At 34.2% G+C, this 22,631-nt stretch overlaps 1 protein-coding gene across 2 annotated transcripts; it reads right to left on the bottom strand.

Moving 5' to 3' along the window:
• Positions 1-1,095: 1,095 nt before the first annotated feature.
• Positions 1,096-21,213, bottom strand: meltf (melanotransferrin). Of its 2 annotated transcripts, none has more exons than XM_009302441.5 (16): positions 20,951-21,213; positions 20,600-20,754; positions 19,756-19,858; positions 18,686-18,871; positions 18,449-18,599; positions 18,279-18,346; positions 16,808-16,992; positions 15,027-15,189; positions 14,776-14,927; positions 12,414-12,510; positions 11,088-11,282; positions 9,436-9,589; positions 9,262-9,329; positions 8,211-8,398; positions 7,931-8,123; positions 1,096-2,923 (listed from the first exon to the last, which is right to left on the bottom strand). In XM_009302441.5, exons 1-16 carry the CDS (start codon positions 20,997-20,999, stop codon positions 2,856-2,858), a joined length of 2,175 nt encoding a protein of 724 aa, XP_009300716.2. In that variant the 5' UTR covers positions 21,000-21,213; the 3' UTR covers positions 1,096-2,855. The 2 variants fall into 2 exon arrangements, with proteins under 2 accessions (XP_009300716.2, XP_694299.5); XM_689207.11 differs by having other exon boundaries at positions 19,756-19,855.
• Between the last annotated feature and the right edge of the window lie 1,418 nt (positions 21,214-22,631).

The raw sequence follows: 22,631 nt of genomic DNA, 5'->3' as shown, positions 1-22,631 counted from the left end.
ATTTTCAGGGAAAAAAAGATTTTTTTTTTTTTTTTTATAAAATTTGCTCAACAGATATTGACAAGTAGTTCAAACATTTTTGTATGTTATGACTCAAATAATAAAATGAGGACTATTAATTTTATACGAAATGACTTCAGCTTTGACAAGTTTAGTTAATTTTGACTGACATGACATAAGCAAATGATAATGTTATAAATAGCAGAGAGATGAATGCAATTGATGCTTTTCCAAAAGCATTTGCAATTTGTTAGAAGGAATGAGAAACTGTTGTGCAAATGTAAATAGTGTAGTGAGAAATGCACCAAAGCGACTGAGAAAAACTGTAATCACTTGTATCAATCACATGTCCATAATACAGTGTTTATTTTTGCTGTAATTAATGAGTAGAAATATTATGTTTGTAGATTAATGCACTCTTCAAAAGCTACCTGTATGTTCGGTGTTAATATATGACATAAACATACAGAGCGATTCAAAAGGAATACCACAACTTTAAAAATCAGTATTTAATCAAAGAAACAGGATGGAAACTTGGGTTATTAATCAATGTGAAGAGTACTTAAACTTTAGAACTTCCTTAAATTGATGGAAGAAAGAGCTCTCCCTTTCTTTGCAGAGTTCTCGATTTTCAAAGTTGTGGTATACTTTTTGAATCACCCTGTACTTTAAATAGTCCGTAGACACATAAATGTCAACAATATCTAAATGCCTAAGAATTGGCCATGTGTAGATTATTTGTGTCTTAATGCCAAATTCACTTTATAAATGTGGTGCAGATGTGTGTCTTAGATAACGTTAATGTGTAAGTGCTTTTCAGAGGTGTCATAAATGTATTATACAACTATTATAACTATATACTTTGACTCTAGGGGTTAGAGTATATCCTAACAGGCGTAATTGTGGCTTTTACGCAGGAGTACATTGTTACACAAAATATTGACCACATACAGGAGCAACTTTAACTCATATTATAACACAGGATCTGGACTAAAATGAAATCTTGCAGAGATTCATATAAACTGTAAAGCAAGTCACTAAAAAAACAACCCTCCTTTTTCATATTAAAAAAATAAACAATGATAAACAACAGCCCACATTTTATGATGCTTGTTTATTTAAAATAAGAGACAGTATGTTGTAATACTTGAGCAGACTCACTGGCCTGGCAACTAAATATTAGTTATATCTCAATCATTTCATTAAGAAATCGCAACCAAAGCAGACATTAATAGGACATTCACACGTCAGCACACTGATATGGGATCGGAACAACACATAAAAATAAATCTCTTAAAGAGACATATTAAATCACAAAGCAAAAAAGTAATAGTACACAGTAAAAAGTGATTAGTTAACTACTTAAAAAGTGAGTAAACCCATTGCTTTGAAATTTATTAGTTTACTTTACTTAAAAAGTGAATAGAATGAAGTAAACAAATGTAATGATTTAAAAAATTAAACTTTACAATTCCAAGTCACACTGTAAAAAATGCTGGGATCCACACAATTGATTTGGGTTGGCAAAACATGAAGAAATTAAGTTAACATTACTTTTTTCACAAATTTAAGTAGACTGAACATAAATCAATCAAGTTGACCCCAAAAAACTCAAGAATTGTTGTTTCAGCTTAATTTAAATTTGAACAAACAGCAAATGCTATTTTTTGAGTGTACAACATGTTTACTTCTTTTAAATAAAGTTAACTTGTTGCTTATGTAGTAATGATTTCATTCATGTTTTTATACCTAATGACTTTTTACAGTGTACGAAACAGATATCAAAAGCACACATTATTGTGAAAAAGCAAGCAGAAAGCATAATTTATATATATTTACATCTGTAATCTAGTCTAGTGAGAATTGATGCAACATGTACAATCATTTGAACTTAATATTCCCAGAAAAATTCGCTCGGAATTTAATTTTGTTATTTTTTGGTTACAGTATCCCACATTGTCTGAATTCACCTCCCTCAGATTTTTGTTTGTATCATTTTTGGAATGGTTGGAAGTTGCAATGACAAAGAAAGGAAATCAAATTTCAATCTTCAAATCAAAAGGACACAGTTTGAGCAGATTGTTCAGTCAATGGAATTAAAAAAATTGCTTTGCAATACAAACCAAATGCAGAAATAATACGTCTGTAATGGACAAGTTTTCCAACTTGCACTAGAAATGTAGTGCATTTCTCCACAGTTACTAAAGTATTAGTTGTATCATCTGAGAACAGAACAATTGATGATAGAGAAAACTATCTTTGTTCTGCTTTGTTTAGCTAAAACAGAAGAGGTTGATAACCTTTCAATCCATTCAGTAGTAAAGCTCCAGTGCGTCCGTTGGGATAATGGCTGTTCTAATATATCATCAAAGAGGAAAATCCCAGACACAGCATATTCTCTGATATGGCATGTGCCTTCAAGTAGCTCATAACAATAAAATGCTGGTTCTAAAAGCTCCAATAAACATTGTGCAATAAATATGTAACAGGCAAAGCATATGCACTGATATGGCTATTGCCTTCAGCCAATGCGGAGTAAATGAATAATACAATATTGGTCTTAATAATGAACCAGTTCTGGTTTAATCTTTGGCTCAAAGAAATACTTCAACCAACTTTTCTGGTTTCCCATACAAAAAAAATAATATTAATAATAAAATAAATCCCTACACCTACTAAATCTTATCAACGGTAAGTGTGTACTATGTACTTTTTAAATCACAGATCAAATGCACCGCTATTGCTTAAGCATGTTGTAGATTTCGATATGGCAGAATGATGTGAAGTCGAATCACTGAAATACTGGATACATGAGATATGGGTATGGAGGTCAGAGTGGAGATGAGATGAAGCTGCTACAAAGCCAGCAGAGACACCAGGGAACTCACAATGGACATCAGCAAGAGAGAAGAGAATGAAAACACTGTAATGGACAAAAAAAAGAGTTACTGAAAAAGTTAGTAGAAAAATGCAAGTGTATTTAAGATTTAGGCAATGGAACATGAGATGAAGTTAGACTTGAGGTTATAATTTGTGTTGACCCTCCTTAAAGACATAGTTCACCCAAAACTGAAAATTCTGTCATTATTTATTCACTGTTATTATTCATTCATTATTATACCTGCCTTCTTTTTCCTTATTTTTACAGAAAATGTGTTATTTTGACACCTGTACCATGACTTTTTATAATATTTGTTTGTCCTACTATGGATGTCAATGGTTACCAGTTTCTGTCATTTTTCAACATTACTTATTATGTGCTCAACAGAAGAAAAAAAATACATTTTTACATTTGGGTGAACTATCCCTTAGGTTTCTTAATAGATAATAATAGATAATCAGAGTGTAAGTGTAGTCTTATTTAAAATAATCTTATTGTATTATTTCTATTAAAAAATACACTATTATGACTATTGTAGATTTTGTATTAGATAAGTTAGTTTTTCAAGATTTTCCCATGTGTTTTTTAAAGATTAGATTAAAATTAACTTGAAATAATATAAAATTAGACCAGTTCAATGTATTTATATTTCTAAAAAGTATTGATAATGTAAAAAACTGATAATCACTTAAGTGTAAAAACTATATCTCTTTTTATTTTAACAGTTGCGTTGTTAATTTTAATTATTATATTTATCTATTTTTTTAATTATACATGCACACATGCACACAGTTAAAGGGGACCTATTTTACTCCTTTTACAAGATGTACAGTAAGATAAGTGTCTCCAGAATGTGAATAAAAAGTTTAAGCTCAAAATACCCATCAGATACTTTAATATTGCCTATATGGAATTAGCCCATTTTGCTGTCTGAGTATACTGAAGCTGTTTTTGTAGCCTGTGGCTTTAAATGCAAATTAGCAGCTTCTCTCCCTGCCCACCGTTTCCACGTGTGTGTCTGCTTCTCATCATGCGTTACGTGAGATAAACAAAGTGACAGAGACAGACTCGGATAAAACTGAAATACAGCTCATTAGTCAAAAATACAAAGTAGATTTATAGGCTATATTTTAATGATCTAGTCTAAAGCGCAGGGCGCAAAAGCATTAAGGGCGTGTCCAAATCCACTTTTGCTATTTTAAGGATAGAAACATACGCTCTGCACCATGTGGCATGGTCTAACAGGGTTGTGGTTATTCTCTTAATGAGTTATAGGTGTGTTTTAAGAATCAGCCAATTAGAGTCTCATCTTCCATTCCCTTTTAGAGTCAGTTGCGTCACGCCATGGTGCACTACATATTTACATGGCGGACTTTGTAAGTGGAAAAACTGAACGATTCACTAGCGAGCCTTTACTTTCACAATCACTTTCTTTCCTGGATAAAGAATTGTGTTGTACGCACAGACATCCATTAGCCTACATAATTAATTTTGTTTGTTATGCGCAAAGATTTGTTTCAAAACTATTTCTAAATTCAGTTCTAATTTATGTTCTAATAAATTCAGTTGTAATAATGTCCAAATTATGTCCAAACGCACATCCTATACCCCATATGGTCCAAAAGCTTACAGGTAGAAAAATAATAAAACAATGTTTTTAATAAAAATAAATATAAATATTCATATAATAAATAATACTACTAATAATATAACACTATACAAAAGCAAGTTGTCGTGAATAAACTGAATAAAGCCCCCCCAAGATGAAGAAGGCATGGAGAGAGTGGTTTTTATATTTATGTAGAAAACATACATTTTTGTAATATTTTACTTTAATATTTACTTTAATTCTTATTCATTTGTAAAGATATTTGTGTATTGCTGTATATACTTGTATTAAGCAATGTGTAAGCGAGGTGCACAACTAACCCGCTTTGTGCTGGGATATCCGCTTGTTAAGTGGTGACGTGTTTGTGACGTATGTAATACTGTTTCTGGGTCCAAGCTGACATTCATTTGAGTGAAGAAATCATTCGTTTATAATAACATTTTTTTCCCTATCACACATTAAAGTTAATTTTATAAAAAATCATAGTGTACACAACAATCTCTGGGCTTGCTGCATAACAAATACCAAAAATTTAACAATTTATAAAAAAAAATAATCACTTTTTAAGCCTTAAATCGCTTTGCAAACGTTTATTGTTACCATTTCAGGAGTCTTCCCATTCAGTTGAATAGAGCGCTTGGACCCAGAAGCCGCTTCACGTGACGTCACACTTAACAAGCGGATAGACCTGCTTTCAGCTGGTCTATTGCACAGTCTATTTTAGTGCCTCAAAATAGCAACACACCAACAATGCGTCTTAACACACCTCTTTTCTAGACCGAAGCACCCATGAGACCACAAAGTGGCACAAATGGATTTGCTATTTAAACATAATGGAAAACGGAAAAATTAAGGTTGCGTTGGTCTGAAAATAGCAACATGTCATGGAAACACGTCTTGCGCCTTATTGCGCAGGGTGTATGATAGGACCCTATTTTATGTATTTGTGGTGGAGTTTACTCAAACATTTCTGAAATGACCTTTTTTATTTCACACAAATGACCTTTGCAGTACACACACACACACTTACACAGTCATATTAGCGTTTACTGACACCATGCAGATAAAAATGTTACTTATTTATTACAAATATGCTCTTTTTTTAAAAACATTTTAAACTAATACAACGTAGAAAAATCACAAAGTGTTTAATCCCAGTTTATTTGCAAAAATAAAATTTTCTGTGGACATGTGTATAAATGTTATTATAGAAATATGGTCCCTGCCCTATTTTAATGTCAGAAAAAAAAGAGACTTATTGGTTTTCTATCTCAGCTTTATGACTGTGGACACACTATACCAACACACACACAGTTCTGTCCAACTAGCTTCCAAAGCTGATTTTCATCATAGGTGCCCTTTAAGGAGTGCCAAATATAAAAGCCAAATATAAAATCTTGTTTTTTTTTTCTTTGATTTAATCTTTTAGGAAACATTGTTATTATCATCAATAATAATAGTACCAGAAGTAGAAGTATCAATACTCCATTTAAAAACAACAAAACAGATTATTTTATTTTACAGTTGATGAGTTCTTATTTTTCTTTTCAATTTATTAATATTATGATTTTGTTTTGGTGAAGCATTATTTTTAACACATTATTATCATTATGTTATTAATACAGCTATTACTACTACATTGTAAATTTTTATATATATATAAGTTTATATATATATATATATATATATATATATATATATATATATATACGTATACGTATTTTATATATATGTATATATTATACATATATATATTCATCAAACCAATGTTGGAAAAGTTTGCAGTTCATAAGGGATTAAGCCAAAGGGAAATGAGTGAATGATGAATGAACAATTGAAGTACATTGAGAGACCCACTGTGAATATAATATACATACATATACATATATACATATATATATATATACACACAACCCAGTACTGCAAAACACTCATACACACATGCACTCATTAAAGGGCCATGAAACCCCCTTGTTTCAGCAGGGTGTTTTCACACCTCTACTTTGGAAAAAGTCAGAAAAGTGGGCGTGTCCAGCTCTGTTTAGGGGGGAGTGTCGGAGGAACTAAAGTGGGATGGTGTGGGAGTGTCTATTTGGGCACGTGCGAGTTTCAGAGTCAAAATACACACACACACAGGAGAAAGTGATGGTGTTTAACCTACATGGACATCTGTAGTCGAATTATTTGCCAAATTATTAAATGGTGGACTTTAACTGCAGTTTGGCTCTTTCATTCAGGGAATTCATTCATGCCCCTCGCGACAAACGAGATATTTGTTTCGAGGAACTGCTCTAAGCGTGTATTTTTCATGCAATGTTTGATACCGCACGGCGAATGGGTGAAAAAAACCTCCGCATTTCCCGGAAACTTAGATGCACACAGCAGGTAGCGTCAGAAAGCCGCGTGTGTTATTCCGGTCACTAAATACGGTGAAAATCCTACACGAGGTTAAAGTTTGGTTGTGGTGCTAACATGTTTACACTCGGTGCAATAGTTAACTTAGTTCGATACGAACAAACTGAATAAACAAAGAGCACTGGTCGCTCACTCACCAAATCTGTAGAGACAGGACAATCACCAGCAACTAGAGCCGCGTCTTTATGAAGAGAATACTACAAGCGAATCCGGATCTCAGCATTTGCAGATGAGAACAGCTCTCAGGTAAACAATAAACAATAATCCTCCTTAGACACGTAAGTTATTGTTGTTGAGCGTCGCGTACACTGTTAATCCACGCGTGACTCCAGCTGAGCTCTCACAGAGAGAAAATGAAAACGAAACTTAACTGCAGCAAACTATAAAAGCAACACATCGCGCTTGTTTTGCCAATACAACGTGGCGTCTCTGTCGTCTAAACACTATGACAGTAATGAATATTAATGAAGTTGCACAATAGAGCGCGCTGATTGGTTTGAACCAAGCCTTACTCATGCATTAATGCATCACACTGTAAGACGTAATAAGACTCACTATGGCACAGACGTCCAGTCTACATACTGGAATACAACGCTATTATGTCATGACCGTGACGCAGCTTCAAAAATTTGTTTCAAACCGGAAGTATGAATTTGCTTAAAATAACGCAAAAACAACCAATTTACACTTTTTAGTGAAATATAGGTGTCCTAATAGTGTTTTTAGCAGTGTGGGACACATATACGACTGTCAACAGCTCAAAAAATGTGTTTTGGTGTTTCGTGAGCCTTTAACAAGAGCCAATTTTGTTTACCCAATTCACTTATAGTGAATGTTTTTGGACTATGGGGGAAACTGGAGCACCCAGAGGAAACCCACACAAACATGGGGAGAACAAGCAAACTCCACATAGAAATACCAACTGGCCCAGCTGGGACTCAGCCCATGCCACCTTTTCAATAATTTTTTTACACTAGTTTTTACATGTCCACATTAGTCAGACATACGCATGCAGACAGGCATACCTGTAGATGAAGCAGAGCATTCCATGGCTATCAGTGAATCCAGATAACTTTGGCCAAGCCATTCCTCATATGTCTTCCTCTCTCCAACCCCAATCAGTGTAATGGTTGAGTCCTTAAAAATCAGATCGGATCCCTCGTAGGCTTTGGAGTCAAACATCTTGAAGCCTGAGGCAGAATTAACTCCAAAAAATCTCTGAAAGATGCAAACCAAAAAGTCACAAAAAAAGCACTCGATTCTTAAAGTTCTCTAAAAAATTACATGTGGAGTTACCAAATCTACCTGAGCTTTGTCCAGGAGACCAAAGATGATGTGGTGGTTGGTGTCGGGCCTTATCATAACTGCGTGGGACGGGACTCGGGCCAGATTACATTTAGTGAACTGAGTGACTTCAGCACGAGACTCCTGAGAACAAAGCAGCTGAAATTCACGAGAGTCCAAGTTTACAGCCCAGGGGTCAGTGTTGTTTCCTGAAAATAGCAAATTCTGACATCAGACGACTGCTAGAGACTTTAACACACACACACAGACACACACACACAAGCAAATTGAATTCAATAAAAAAAGATTATTATTTAAGTAACTTTTTTGAAATTTTGCCCTTGCACAAGAAACTTTAGTTGAAACTTTACAGAATGTTTTTTTTTGCAAGTAAATGATCACATTTGGAAGAGTGTGATGTCTAAAGAGCTTTTAAAAATCCAACACTCTTGGAAAATAAAGGTTTTCAAAATAGACTTTTACATTGATGTCTGTGAGGGATGGAACCAGCACGTTGTAAGGGCGTACAAAAAGAAGATTTTTTACAAAACATGCAGTACAGATAACTAATTTTGTGTGCACCCAAAATAGTAAAAAAAATGTATTGTGAATAATAAAGTAAGTAATGAGAAACAGAAACAGCGTATGTGTCTTAATTAATCCAAATATGAAAGAAACGAAATGTATAAACATAACTCCATTTAACTAAACCACTAAATGAGCCTAAAGGAATGTGTATAATGTGTGTGTAAGTAAATATAAGCATGTGTGCGTGCATGCCTCTGTTAACTTTTAATTTGAATGTATGAATCAACAGATATTAGGCAGAGAGTCTACTAATAATCAAATGGACCATCAAAATAAAGTGTTACCAAATATGATGTGGCAATATGAGAACAGTCAAAATGAGCACCATGGTAATTCTAGTAGTTATAGAATTCTGGTAGTTCCAGTCTAAAGGAATAATTAAAAATTCCAGAGGAAATCCATAACAAACTAATATCATGGCTGAACAGCTCTGACATATCTAATTATAAATGGCTTAAAGCAACAGAGGATTTTTATGAGTTACCATCTGTGTTTTGGAATACAGTGGAATGTTTGACAAAGGCCACGTCACCATGATTTTCAACAAGGCACCTAGAAATAGAAGCAGAAACATTGCTGCAATACTCACAGTAGCTGTCCTGCAGACAATGATGAGGTACGGATTAGCACCGATGTATTATGTAGTGGTGTGAATTACCTGAATGCTCCATCATAGCCGTCATACAGGTCTTTGCCTTTGACACACTTGAATTGACCACTGGAGTCTCCGATGCACTGCTTACACAGATTCTCAGGAAAATCTTTTTGATCAGCTCCAGGGACACAGGCTGATTCAAAGAACTCTCCAGCAGCTAAAAGCACGTTCACACTTGCTTATTTACTATTCATATTCATCATTAGCACATTAGTACCATGACTGCAAACAAAACTATCTATAGCTATTTGGTGCATGGTCAATTTTAGTGAAACTATTCTAGTTCTTTAAACCTCTGAAGTCATGCATCAAGATTTGTTTTAAATCAGTGCAAAATAAACTCAAAATACGCTGCCTATTTTTGTCAAACAGAAAAGTGTTAAGCATATTTAATAACTGTAAATGGTTTTTATTATTTGTGTGCACCCATAATGAAAAACTACTTTCAAACATCTTGAGTCGTTTAAAGACTTCTTATGAAAAGAGTGTGTTAGTCAAATGCGCCTAAGCAGGTCCAAAACACTTGTATGTTGCTTATTACACATACAGCGATGCACAGCAACACACAAATATCTTTACATTTTTAAAAATGAAAGCATTCAAATTATTTATGTTTATTACTTTTATAATTGTTACATGCATATTTTAGATCCATTAATTTGACTGTCTATTAGTCTGGCCAAAAAAAAAAAAACATTTCGCTATTTACTCACCCTCAAGTGGTTCCAAACATTTAAGAGTTTCTTTCTTCTGTTGAACCCAAAAGATAATATTTTGAAAAATGTTGGAAACAGGTAACCATTGACATCCATAGTAGAAAAGATAAATACTATGGATGTCAATGGCTTCCCGGTTTCCAAGCTTTGTTTAAAATACCCTACAGGCACAGGACGTCAACATGATGTCATTTTAACGTTGTACCCCAACGTCGAATTTTGTTTGGAAATAAAAATCAGGTTGATGTCAGAACCCAACATCAGTCCATCATGTCCAACATCCAACCTAAAATCAACCAAATATCAACGTCTAATCATGGTACACCTTGACGTTGTGTGGACGTTACCACTATGACATCTGTCAGACGTTGGATTTTGGTGGCTTTCCAACACAACCTAAAATCAACCAAATATCAAAGTAATTTAACATCGTTATTGGACGTCAAAATAACATTGTCCTTAGACGCTGGCTAGTCATTAAATTTTGGTCACCTGATGTCATGACCTAAATCTAACCTAATATTACGTCTTATGATGTTATGTGCCAGCAGGGTAACTTCAGAAGAAGAAAGAGACTCAAACAGCTTTGGTACAAGCGAAGAGAGAGTAAATGAGTTTTCAGTTTTGTGTGAACTATCCTTTTAATACAGCAATGACAGTTGGTTGACAAATAGTTGCAGAGTTACTCCTTATCAACAGCATGTACTGTATAATAAAGATCATCAAAATAAAATGTAATCAAAGCTTCAATTACATAATACAAAGAAAAAAATAATAATGGTTTTACTGACAGCTGTGGTTTCACACTTAGGAGCCTTTGTGTGTGTGTGTGTGTGTGTGTGTGTGTGTGTGTGTGTGTGTGCGTGTGTGTGTGTGTGTGCGTGTGTGTGTGTGTGTGTGTGTGTGTGTGTGTGTGTGTGTGTGCGCACTGTTTCCCACCTTGGGCCACTTGGCATGTCTGTGGTCTGATGATGCCTTTTTCTATCAGGAGCCCCATAGGAATGTTCCAGCCAGCAGTTCTTCCATAGCCTGTGTGACAGGAGCGCTTGCCCTTGAGGTCGCTGAATCTCTGGATGTCTCTGTTGCTCTTTCTCAGCACAGCCACGGCGTAATAAATGCTTCCATCACTGTCTCCTAAAGAATCACAGGGGTTTGTGAAAATGAATCATCAACTATGAATAAAAACAGTAAGCACTCCAGAAAATCTTTTTCCAAACGCAAAAGTTAGCTGCGTTCATAAGAATAAAGCTCCTAAGTCAAGCTTTCTGATAATTATTTTAAAAGCATTTTTTTCTTTGTATAAAGAACATTTTTTATTAATCTAATGACATTTTGGTAACACTTTAAAATAGTGGTTCATTAGTTTATTCATTCATTAATTTTCCTTCAGCTTAGTCCCTTGTCACCACAGCGGAATGAACCACTAACTACTCCAGGATGCCCTTCCAGCCGCAACCCAGCACTGGAAAACATTCAAACAATCTCACATTTACACACACGCGCTATTATTCAACCCATACAACATGATTGTGAGGGAAACCCTGGAGGAAGCACACGGGGAGAACATGCAAACTCCACACAGAAACTGGCCCACCCTGGACTCGAACCTGTGACCTTCTTGCTGTAAGGGTGACAGTGCTACCAACTGCACCACCATGCCTCCCTGATTTATTAGTTAATACTAGCAAATGTGTTGTATATACTAACCTGAACTAAGAGTGAACAATATTTTACAGTATTTAGATCAACATTTACTAATTATTAACATCCAAAGTTGTGCTTGTTAACATTATAAATCAACTGTGAGTTAACAAACTAACAATAAACCACTTTATTTTCATTAACCAGCATTAACAAAGATGAATAAATACTGTAATAATTATATTGTTCATTGTTTTTTATGGTAGTACATGCATTTGATTTACTTATGAATCATTATTTTAAAGTGTTACCAGAATTGTTTTGTGCAACTGAAGGATTTCATGCATGTTAAAAGATTCCATCAATGTACAAACTACAATAGAAACATTTTCAATGTGAACATTGTACTCTTTTCAAGTAATTTGATTTAAAAAGGACACATAAATGCCTATAAAACTGGTCAAACCAAAGTAAATAGTAGTCAACATTTGAAGGGAATCAAAACCTTTCATTAAAACTTTTCTCATACTTGAACACCCATTCTTGTCTTATGGCAATTTTCAAAAACATTTTTGATTGACTTCAAATGTTGACCACTGTAAATTGAGACTGTACGGCTCTAACCTGTGTAGCTCTCACCAACTGCAGGAATCAAACCATAACTCTTTCCCGCTGTGTAGATGTAGCCTCCATCAAGAGTGATGGCATCAGCTTCTTTATTCTGGAAGAAAAAAATCTCATTCAAACAGTTGCGAAGCTTTTTCATCAGTTAAATGAAATTTCTTTAAAATAGCTAAATCAATTTCTCTTTGATGAAAATCAATAGGATTTTATTCCTGGAACTTGACCGTTACACTCTATTCCAGGAGTTATAAAAATGTTGGCAAAAACGTACAAGACTAGAGGAGATTTGATATTATAAATGCCCATGTTCTGCTTTTTCAGATGTAAAATATGCACTTTTAAAAACAAAGAGTTTTTAGATCGATTCTTTAAAACGGTGGTTTCCAAACTTTTTGCTACGTGCACCCCTTTCTAAAATTTAACACCTGTCAAGCACCCCTTTCTCCAATCAAACTCCACATTTTTAACTACAATAACTATATACACATTTATTGTATACGTGATTAATATAAAAATGATAAAATGCGTAAATTTAATGGACAAGCTTTCATGAAGTTGACAATTTTAACAGTGCCATTAAGTACAGACAAAAGTTCATCTGGCATGGTTTTCATCGCTAGAGCGTCTTGGTGGATGCGGCAGTGTACCCAAGAAACCGATGGTGCAACTTTTTGGATGGAAGCTAATGCTCCTTTGTGTCCCTTTTTTTCTTCTTCTGCAGTTCCTCCAATTTTCTTTAAAAAAACTTGTAATGTCTTGTAAGTGGCTGTGTCTTTTTTGTAAGTGCTGGACCATATTGGAGGGCTTAAGACTGGTATTAGCTAAAACCTCACCACAGACTACAGATTGCGTATTTGGATTTTATGCATCTCCAATCCATGTAAACACAAAACCAATGCAACTGTCACTATATTTGCGTTTCTTACTTGACATTTTCTCACTCTCTAGTGTAGGCCTAATTCTCTTCATCAGTACATCTCTGCTGGATTTCTCTGTTCCCGCCTACACCTCTTCACCTCATTCGTTATCCTCCCAAGTCCATATTTTCAAGGCCACTGCAAGTCTCCTTAGAAGAGGCTGATGTAGATGGTTCATCCCTGCTGTCACTTGACTTCTTAAAAGTGGCAGTTGTTAACCAGGTGTTACAAAAAAATAAAAACAGTGGAAAAAAATTACAAATGTACTAATATTTATGAGCTTATGAGATCCTCGAGCCCTGGGCTCTCTCCCGAGGGCGAGAGGGGAGTTTAAGCTCCAGCAGATCTCGATGAACTCCCCTGACTTATTTCCGGCTAATAACAGATATAGGGATGCTAAGGAGAGATAAACAGCTTGCTAAAAACTTGACCATGATGTCAAGTTGGTATGTTTAATTTACCTAGGTTGCATGTTTTTTTGGAATGTGGGAGGAAACTGGAGAACCAGGGGAAAACCCACACGAGCATGAGGAGAACGAGCAAACTCCGCACTGAAATGCCAACTGGTTTAGTAAGGACTTTAACTAGAAACATTCTTGCTGTGAAGCAATAGTGCTACTGGCACTGGGCCACCGTGTCACCCATCTAGAAAAGGGGAGGAATAGGGGTGGGTGGGAGGTATTCGTGAAGACAAAGATACTGAGATAAGAAACTCTGGTTATTTATAGTGAGTTGGAAATCATCTTATTGGTGAATCAATCATAAGCTAATTTGGGACCAGCTGTGAACCATCATAAGCGCACGATCCTCTTAAAATGTCACTTGAAGAAATTAGGTTAACCATAAAATAATGCCACTGTCTGAAAATAATGTAATCTTATAATCATGAAAGTAAGTAACTGTAATTGCAATTGGCCAAAAGTCTCTGACTGCAGACTTGAATATGCAAACTGAACCATGCAGTCTCAGACTTGCAATCTCAGACATGTAGTCTCAGACACAATGCACTCAAAAGAGCTAGTGACATCCCTTTGAGGGGTAGGGTTAGAGGCGGGGTTAGGTTTGTGCATTAAAAGTATCGCATGCTGCTCAGCTTGCATCTGCACCCAGTCTGCAACAGATTCTTCTCCATTTTAAAATATAAACAAATTACAAGTTATCAAGAGATTAAATTAAGATATGTTATTGGGTGTTTTGTTTCTGAAATATTCTGACCAATCAGAGCAGAGAGGGCTCTGAGAAAGGAGGGGTTTAGAGAAACTACAAGAGTTTTAGACACTGAGTAAAGAGGTTATGCTGTAATTATACATTATGAGATTAAGGCATAAGTTTTTTCTGTGTTTTGTTGATTTCGTAAACCTTTTTTAGGAGAGCAACAATATGAGGAACTAAAGTAGCACTTTAATAGGACCACTTTAATCAATTTAAATGATTGATTATCATACTTGTATTTTCTTCATGCAGTCCTCCACAGATGCCCCATAGACACACTGAATATTAGGAATCAAATTTTTGTTTTTGAAAGCAACAGCCATGTCTGCACATTTCTGCTGCTCTCCGTGAGACAGGACACACCATTGCAGTTGAGAAGGGATATCTGTGTTTAAAAACCCAAACACATACATTACAGAGAAACAGTGATGTAAAGGAATAGAAAACAGATTTTCTTCTGTGATGGAGGTGAAAATATTCACACCTGACTGTGAGCAGTCCATAGCTTTCAGTATGTGATAGTATCGTCCCATCCATTCCTTATAGTTTTCATTTCCGGCTTGAATGAATTTGGTTGAAGTGTCACTAAACAACAAGTTTTCCCCACCGAAGTCAGCTGAGGAGAACATGGAGAACCCAGATTTTTGCTAAAGAAAAAAGAAAAACATGTAAACATCTTTACATGAAAAAGTAAACTGCACACACACACACACACACACACACACACACACACACACACACACACACACACACACACACACACACACACACACACACACACACACACACACACACACACACACACACACACACACACACACACACAAAAAATGAATATAATATATATATATATATATATAATCAAAACATGCTTTATACTGGTTAGATTACAAGAATAGTGTTACATATTGCATAATTACTTTGTAATCAGTAACATAAATGTGTTCTGATATGTTTTGAATTATTTTTAGATTATTTCTGATATAGCGGGCTTATCTGATTACTAATTAAATAACCAATAGATTGAACCATTAATTAATTAAATAATACTCAGTACAGAGTAGATTACAAATTCAGTGTTGCAAATTACACTGTAGTCAGTATTGTAAATATGTTTTGACATTTTTTGCAGTACTTTGAGATTACTTCTTATAAAAACTTACTTATATGTTTAATAACTAAATAACTAATAGACCAACTAACTAACTAATGAGATAATACTCAGTACTGAGTAGAATACAAATGTAGTGTTGTCAATTACGTTGTGGTCAGTATAGTAAATGTGTTCGGGCAAGTTTTGGATTACTATTAGATTACTTCTGACATAACTGGCTTGTTTGTTTACTAACTAACTGACTGACAGACTAATTAAATATGGCTTATTTGTTTGTTTGTTCGCTTTTGAAAACTGCACTTAAATTCAAAGGGATGTGGCTTAAAAAGTATATTTAAATGACATGTATGCAGATTTCTTTTAACATTCAAAGATATATACTGTATGAGACAAAGTTGCGTAAACTATATACAGTTGAAGTCAGAATTATTAGCCCACCCTGAATTATTAGCCCCCTGTTTATTTTTTTCCCCAATTTCTGTTTAACAGAAATATTTTTTTCAACATATTTTAATATTAAAGTTTTAATAACTCTTTTCTAATAACTGATTTATTTTATACTTGCCATGATGACAGATCATAATATTTTACTAGATATTTTTCAAGACACTTCTATACAGCTTAAAGTGACATTTAAAGGCTTAACTAGGTTAATTAAGTTAACTAGGCAAGTTTTGGTAATTGGGCAAGTTATTGTATAACGATGGTTTGTTCTATAGACAATTGAAAGAATATATAGCTTAAAGGGGCTAATACTTTTGTCCTTAAAATGGTGTTTAAAAAATGTAATCATATTCTAGACGAAATAAAACAAATAAGACTTTCTCCAGAAAAAAAATATATATTAAGACATACTGTGAAAGTTTCTTTGTCCTGTTAAACATAATTTGGGAAATATTTAAAAAAGAAAAAGAAATTCAAAGGGGGCCTAATAATTCTGACTTCAACTGTATGTGAGAGTAATATGTAATTCTGTAATAATAAAAATACTGTGTTTGTAGCTGAGCATTTTGAAATGTAATCTAAATACAAGTAATTTATTTTTGGAGTCTGATTACATAATGCAGATTAAAAGTAATTAGAGAACTCAATGTACTGCATTACATGACTATGTAAAAACCTAATCTTTCAATATTATTATGAGATCCTACCAGCCCCTCAGTCAACATGTTGTAGACCACTGAAGTGGTGATGTCCGGATGGATGACAATCCCCCTGGATGGCACTCTGGCCAGATGGCATTTCTCATAATCAGTGACAGGACTCCGGGTGCCGTCACGGCACAACAGCTGATAGTCCTTAGATTGTAACTCTTGAGCCCACGATGCCCCTTTACCTATGACACAAATTTAAAAGATTTATTATTAACTTAATATGCAGATTATAATTAATCAGTTATCACACTTTACTGTTCAAACGTCCTGCATTACTATTAAAATGTACACTAGAACTTGCCCTGTTCATTTTGTGTCTATTTCTTACCAAAAAACGACAAACATACATTTCTACCATAAATTTATAGAATATACACCTAAAAACCTGAATGATGCTAAATGACACAGCTGAATTTTAACCCATATTTTATTTAAAAGTGTTTTTTAGACAGTTTTATATCTTCATATAAGTTAAATAACTTTTCAATTATATTCTCATCAATTTAATTTGATGCAGACACCAAAAAGTCTTTTACTGGTATAATTCAAATTGACTATACATTTTCAATTCGAAGATCCTTCACTTAGCAACAGCGTATAGTCTAAACATATATAATTGAAGTATTAATAATAAAAAAAAGGAAAATTGATTATATACAAAAATAAATGAACTACATTTTAGTTTGTAATTACAAAAGAAAGTCTGAAGAACTAAAAAAATATTGGGGAAAATAGATTTACGCTAAGTTTTTTGTAGTTTTTACACACCTAAATATAAATGTCCTCAAACCTTATTTGATATTATTTTAACGTTTGAATGAAAAATATTTAAGCAAATCATGCATGCTTTCACATTTAGTTCAGGGAAAACAGAACAGACTTTTTTTTTATCATTCTGAATTTTGCATTTTTATTTTAAAATTATTTTTAAAATCATATAATTAAATTTTACTAAATTAAAATGCTAATAAAAGCTAAATTAAGTTTGATGATTACACAAATAATTATTATTCAATAATACCTATTGTTATTAATTTTTTTTCCCTTCAGCTTAGTCCCTTATTTATCAGAGGTCACCACAGTGAAATAAACTACTCTGGCATATGTTTTTACGCTGTGGATGCCCTTGCAGCCGCAACCCATTACTGGGAAACACTCATACACTCTTACACACACTCATACAATTTGGCCAATTTAGTTCATCCAGTTCACCTATAGTGCATGTCTTTGGCCTGTGGGGGAAACCAGAGAACCCGAAGGAAATCCATACCAACACGGGGAGAACATGAAAACTCCACACAGAAATGCCAATTGGCCTAGCTGGGACTTGAAACAGTGGCCTTCTGTCTTTGACGAGACAGTGCTAACCAATGAGCCATTGTGTCGCCTCCTATTATTATTGTATGTTAAATGATTATATTTATTAATATATATAGCTCTTTGGTGAACTGCTGAACTGAACATTTACCATCAGTGTTCTCGCTGACAGTGGTGTGCTTGACAAAGGCAACATCACCAGCATCCTCAACCAAACACCTGTAAAGTCCAAAACATCCATAAGCTAAAATATAGAGATCATTCCTTTCATTTGCTCTAGATCACCTTCAGTTCTGTATGAAAAAACAAAGAATACAACACCTGAATGCTCCATCATATGCGTAATACAGCTCCTTGTTGCTTGGATCACACTTAAATTGTCCAGTTCTGTCTCCAACACATTGCTGACACAGAGACGCTGGGTCATCTTTAGCCCCGGGGATACAGCTGGCATTAAAGAAGTCAGCAACCCCTAAAAAAAAGATACAATAGACTGTAGGATACTTTTCTATCTGGAAAAAAGGCAAACTAACTATGTTAGATACAATTTTAGAGTACCCTGAGGGATGTTGCAGCCCATGACAGACATCATCCCACTGTCAATCAAATATCCAAGCGGGACGTTCCAGCCAGCGGTGCGGTTTTTGCCAGTGTGACAAGACTTCTTCCCCTTCAGATTGTTGATGTTGATGGCTGCATTTGTCTTTTTAACCACAGCAACACCGTAGTATGTTATTCCTTTCCCTGTGGTTGTTAACAGAATTACAATTAGTATAACAAATAAAAACGCAAATACAACACGGTTTTACATGTACAGTACCTGTCAGTTCAGATATGTTGTGATTTTTCAGTCTAAAGAAAATGAATCATGTTCCATGTTGTATGTTTCTTTTATTGAATTGACTTAACTTGTGTTTGCATATTTCAATTACAAGTCGTATCTAATTCATATCTTTTCTCAAAATGAGTTTTTTCTCCAGCACTGAGTATTAAATCTCTACTTTAGGAACACTTTTTTTATTTACAGAGGGATATGTTCATACATATTCTGGCTTATTATTAACAACATTTGATTCTACAATTTAGAATGTTTTTTTGCTGAATTATGCACTATAGTGATAAAAAATATATTCCAAAACACCCCACTGTTAAAAAAAACCCTTTTTGACTCAAATAAATATTTAATAAAAAAATAGCAAGACTTTTGAATCTGTCTTGACTCTCCATCCAATGTTTTTTGTGATTTCACTGTAAATTAGTGCATATTTCATAATCAATGCCTCATTTACATATTTAAACATACAATTTTCTACATCTTGAGAAAAATGCTTGAAAATTAAAATGTAATCAATCAAGTAGATTAATACTTCATTTTTAATGTATTTTACTCTATTCACAAGCCTTGTCTTATGTCCTAATTTAAAAAGTAAACTATTTTGAAGGGGTAGTCCAAAGTAATCAATACAGGTATTATGCGTTAATATTCAACCAAGTGTTGCTGTTGACATTTAATTATGTCCTTAATGACCACACTTCCATTTCAACACAGTTCAGAGGTACGCCTTGCATAATCTTGAATCTACAGCAATAACCACAGACTGAATAATAACATAAAGAGAAGCACATACCATCTGATCCAGATTCTCCCGCCGAAATTTTGAAGCTGGCTAGCTTGCCTATGTCATATATGTCTTTGGCACTGGCCGAAAAGGCATCAACTTCTTTTTTCTGCCGAAAGTCACAATTGCAACTGATTTGTTTAACAATATCAATAACAAGACAATGATTTTTGTGTGCTTCTGCAAGTAAGATAAACAGACAAAATCATACCCTCATGAAAATTACTCATAAAAAAACATGGTTGTCAGTGAAAACATGGCAACAGCAAATCAGCCACATTTTTGCTACACTAACCATTGTTTAATCAAGGTATTACAGTATAATTAAACTGTGGTTATGCATTGTAATCAATGCACCAAAAAAACATTTTCTATCTGTGACAGTGGCATTAGAATCATAATTTCAATTATTCTTTTCAGCTGACTGAATGATTAATTAAAGGAGGCTCTGCACTATTTAAAAGCATGCAGCCATTAATTGAGCTAAAACCAGATACATATCATTATTATCTTTCAATCTCATAATCCACCACAATAACAAGTGTGAACTCAATTCACTATAGTGAATATGCATAATGCACTATAAAAGTCACGCTAAATTGATTTCCATAAAGTGCCTTTAAAAAATAATTTAATTGAATATTAAATGCTATGAAACAAGTTTAAGATGAATGTTTTCATTTCAATTGGAGGTGTCAGCTTGGCATGTCCATATTTGTGTAAACAATCTGAACAATATAGGTTAATTAAAAACTAAGCAATGCTAACATCTGCATTTATGCTATCAGCAAACACTCACATCACATAAACTTTCCATAGACAGAGAGACAGACAGACAGACAGACAGACTTACGGTGAGTTTTTGAGCGCATTCTGCTTTGGATGCGGCGAGGACGCACTTCAGCGCAGGCCGGACGGAAGCACTGCTGAAGGCCTGCGCCATGGCTTTACATTTGGACTCCTCCGCGACAGAAATAACGCACCATCTTATTGTACTCTGTCCAGACACTGCACCAAATTAATTATGATATCATTATTATTATTATAATTTATGACAATCAATATTTTTAGCCATCCAAGATCACCTCAGATTTTCTAAAACGCGCACGTTGGATTTGATAATAGACCCAAAAAATTAAAAATATTGATTAAACACAGTGAAATAAATCACTTTGTCTTCACAGTAACCTAAAATGTTTATTACCATAATGTGTGAGTGCAAGCAGAACGCTTAGAAAAGTCCAGGTGTCCATCTCTGAGTGCGCAGATGTTGGAGAGTTTCTGAAGCTTTATATCTGAGAGTCTGTCGCAAAGTCCAAAACACGACTCAGCCCTTCGACATAACTAGACGGGAAACGGTACCTTATCTTTAAAAAGTTACGTGCAGTCAAATTCTGGATTTATAGACTATAATATGACCAGAGATGAGGACTCGAAACGACACGTCCGAAAGACGGGCGGAGGTCCAAGGTGCACACAGAGGGGGCTTTGATTCGGCGAAACTCCACCTTTTTCCATGAGAGACTGAATCAAGGGCAGTGTCGCATAAGCGCAGGTAAAGTAGATTTTACCCTTGAGAAGGGCCAGACTGCATGGTATGTTTTTACTGACAAAGAGTTTACAGACACAATAGCATATTGACTGAACTACAACGCACCTGACGACCTATAAGACTCATTTACTGTGATTTTTGATGAGTTAATTACTTCATTGCATCCGTGATAAATAAACTTTTACTGTCGCAATAAAGTGTCACAACATTACAAACATCTCAATTCAGCAAAGGAAATTATAGAAAGTGAATTGTGATTACCTTCACAAAAAAGGTTTAGGCTATTCAATTGTGCTGCTAAACTTTGGAAAGCATAATTTACTTTTACAGAGACTTCACAGAAATATAAACATGTTTAACTGACTAGACTAATGCCTACATAAAAGGTTATACTGTACAAATCTTTTCATCAAAACTTATTCTTGGTTTGTTTTAATCTTCTGATGGGTAAATCAAATTCCATAGTTTTACACTAGAGCGATGATAAGTAGCCTATATTTTTTCCACACAAAGTATATGTAAAAATTTATACCTGATTATACTTTTAGTTACAGTACATATTTAATTGAACCTGAGAGGTTTGAATGTTACAATAAAATCGACACGTTTGACTTCCACAGACTTAAATTATTAAATTATTTAGCTTTTATTTAATAGGATTGAACAGATCACCAATCATATCATCAGCTCCTTATAAAGGGTCAGTTTAGGTCATGTCAAACCTCTCTGTGTATGTTTTTTTTTTTCTGCAGAGGACAAAATCTGATTTTTCAAAGAATGTTGTAATAAGTGTTGGTTACTATTGGAAGAGGAAAATAACTTTGTGTTCCACAGAAGAAAGTCAATAAAGTTCAAAATCACATGGCTAAACTATAATAAATAATTTAAACATAAAGATGAATCTGGGATATAAATGATGAAACCAATTATATGATTGTTTGCAATAATGGTTCTTAACCAGAGATCTGGGACCCAAAAGGGAGCCTCAAAAAATTTAATAAAAGAATACAAAATTATTGTAAAAATATTGTAATTTAAAAAGTAATAACAATAATAATAATACACTATACAAATAGTCAGAAAAAGTTAAGATACAGCTACTTCCATATAATAATAATAATGATTATTATCAATATTACTACTTCTACTAATAATATTGCTGATCTGTTAGAAATTTCTATATCGTCACTTAGGAATTATAATGTTCTATCTGCGTTCTGAATGATTTTGAGATATTGAGCTTCTAAGTTTTTGCATTCCATAGCAAACAGTATGTGTGTAACATTTCTTTTTAAAATAAAAAGTCTTAAAATGTAAACAACTTATAAAAAAA

The sequence above is a fragment of the Danio rerio genome, chromosome 6 (assembly GCF_049306965.1).
Source record: "Danio rerio strain Tuebingen ecotype United States chromosome 6, GRCz12tu, whole genome shotgun sequence".
In the NCBI taxonomy this organism is placed as follows: Eukaryota; Metazoa; Chordata; class Actinopteri; order Cypriniformes; family Danionidae; genus Danio; species Danio rerio.
This window is presented reverse-complemented; position numbering and strand designations above follow the sequence as displayed.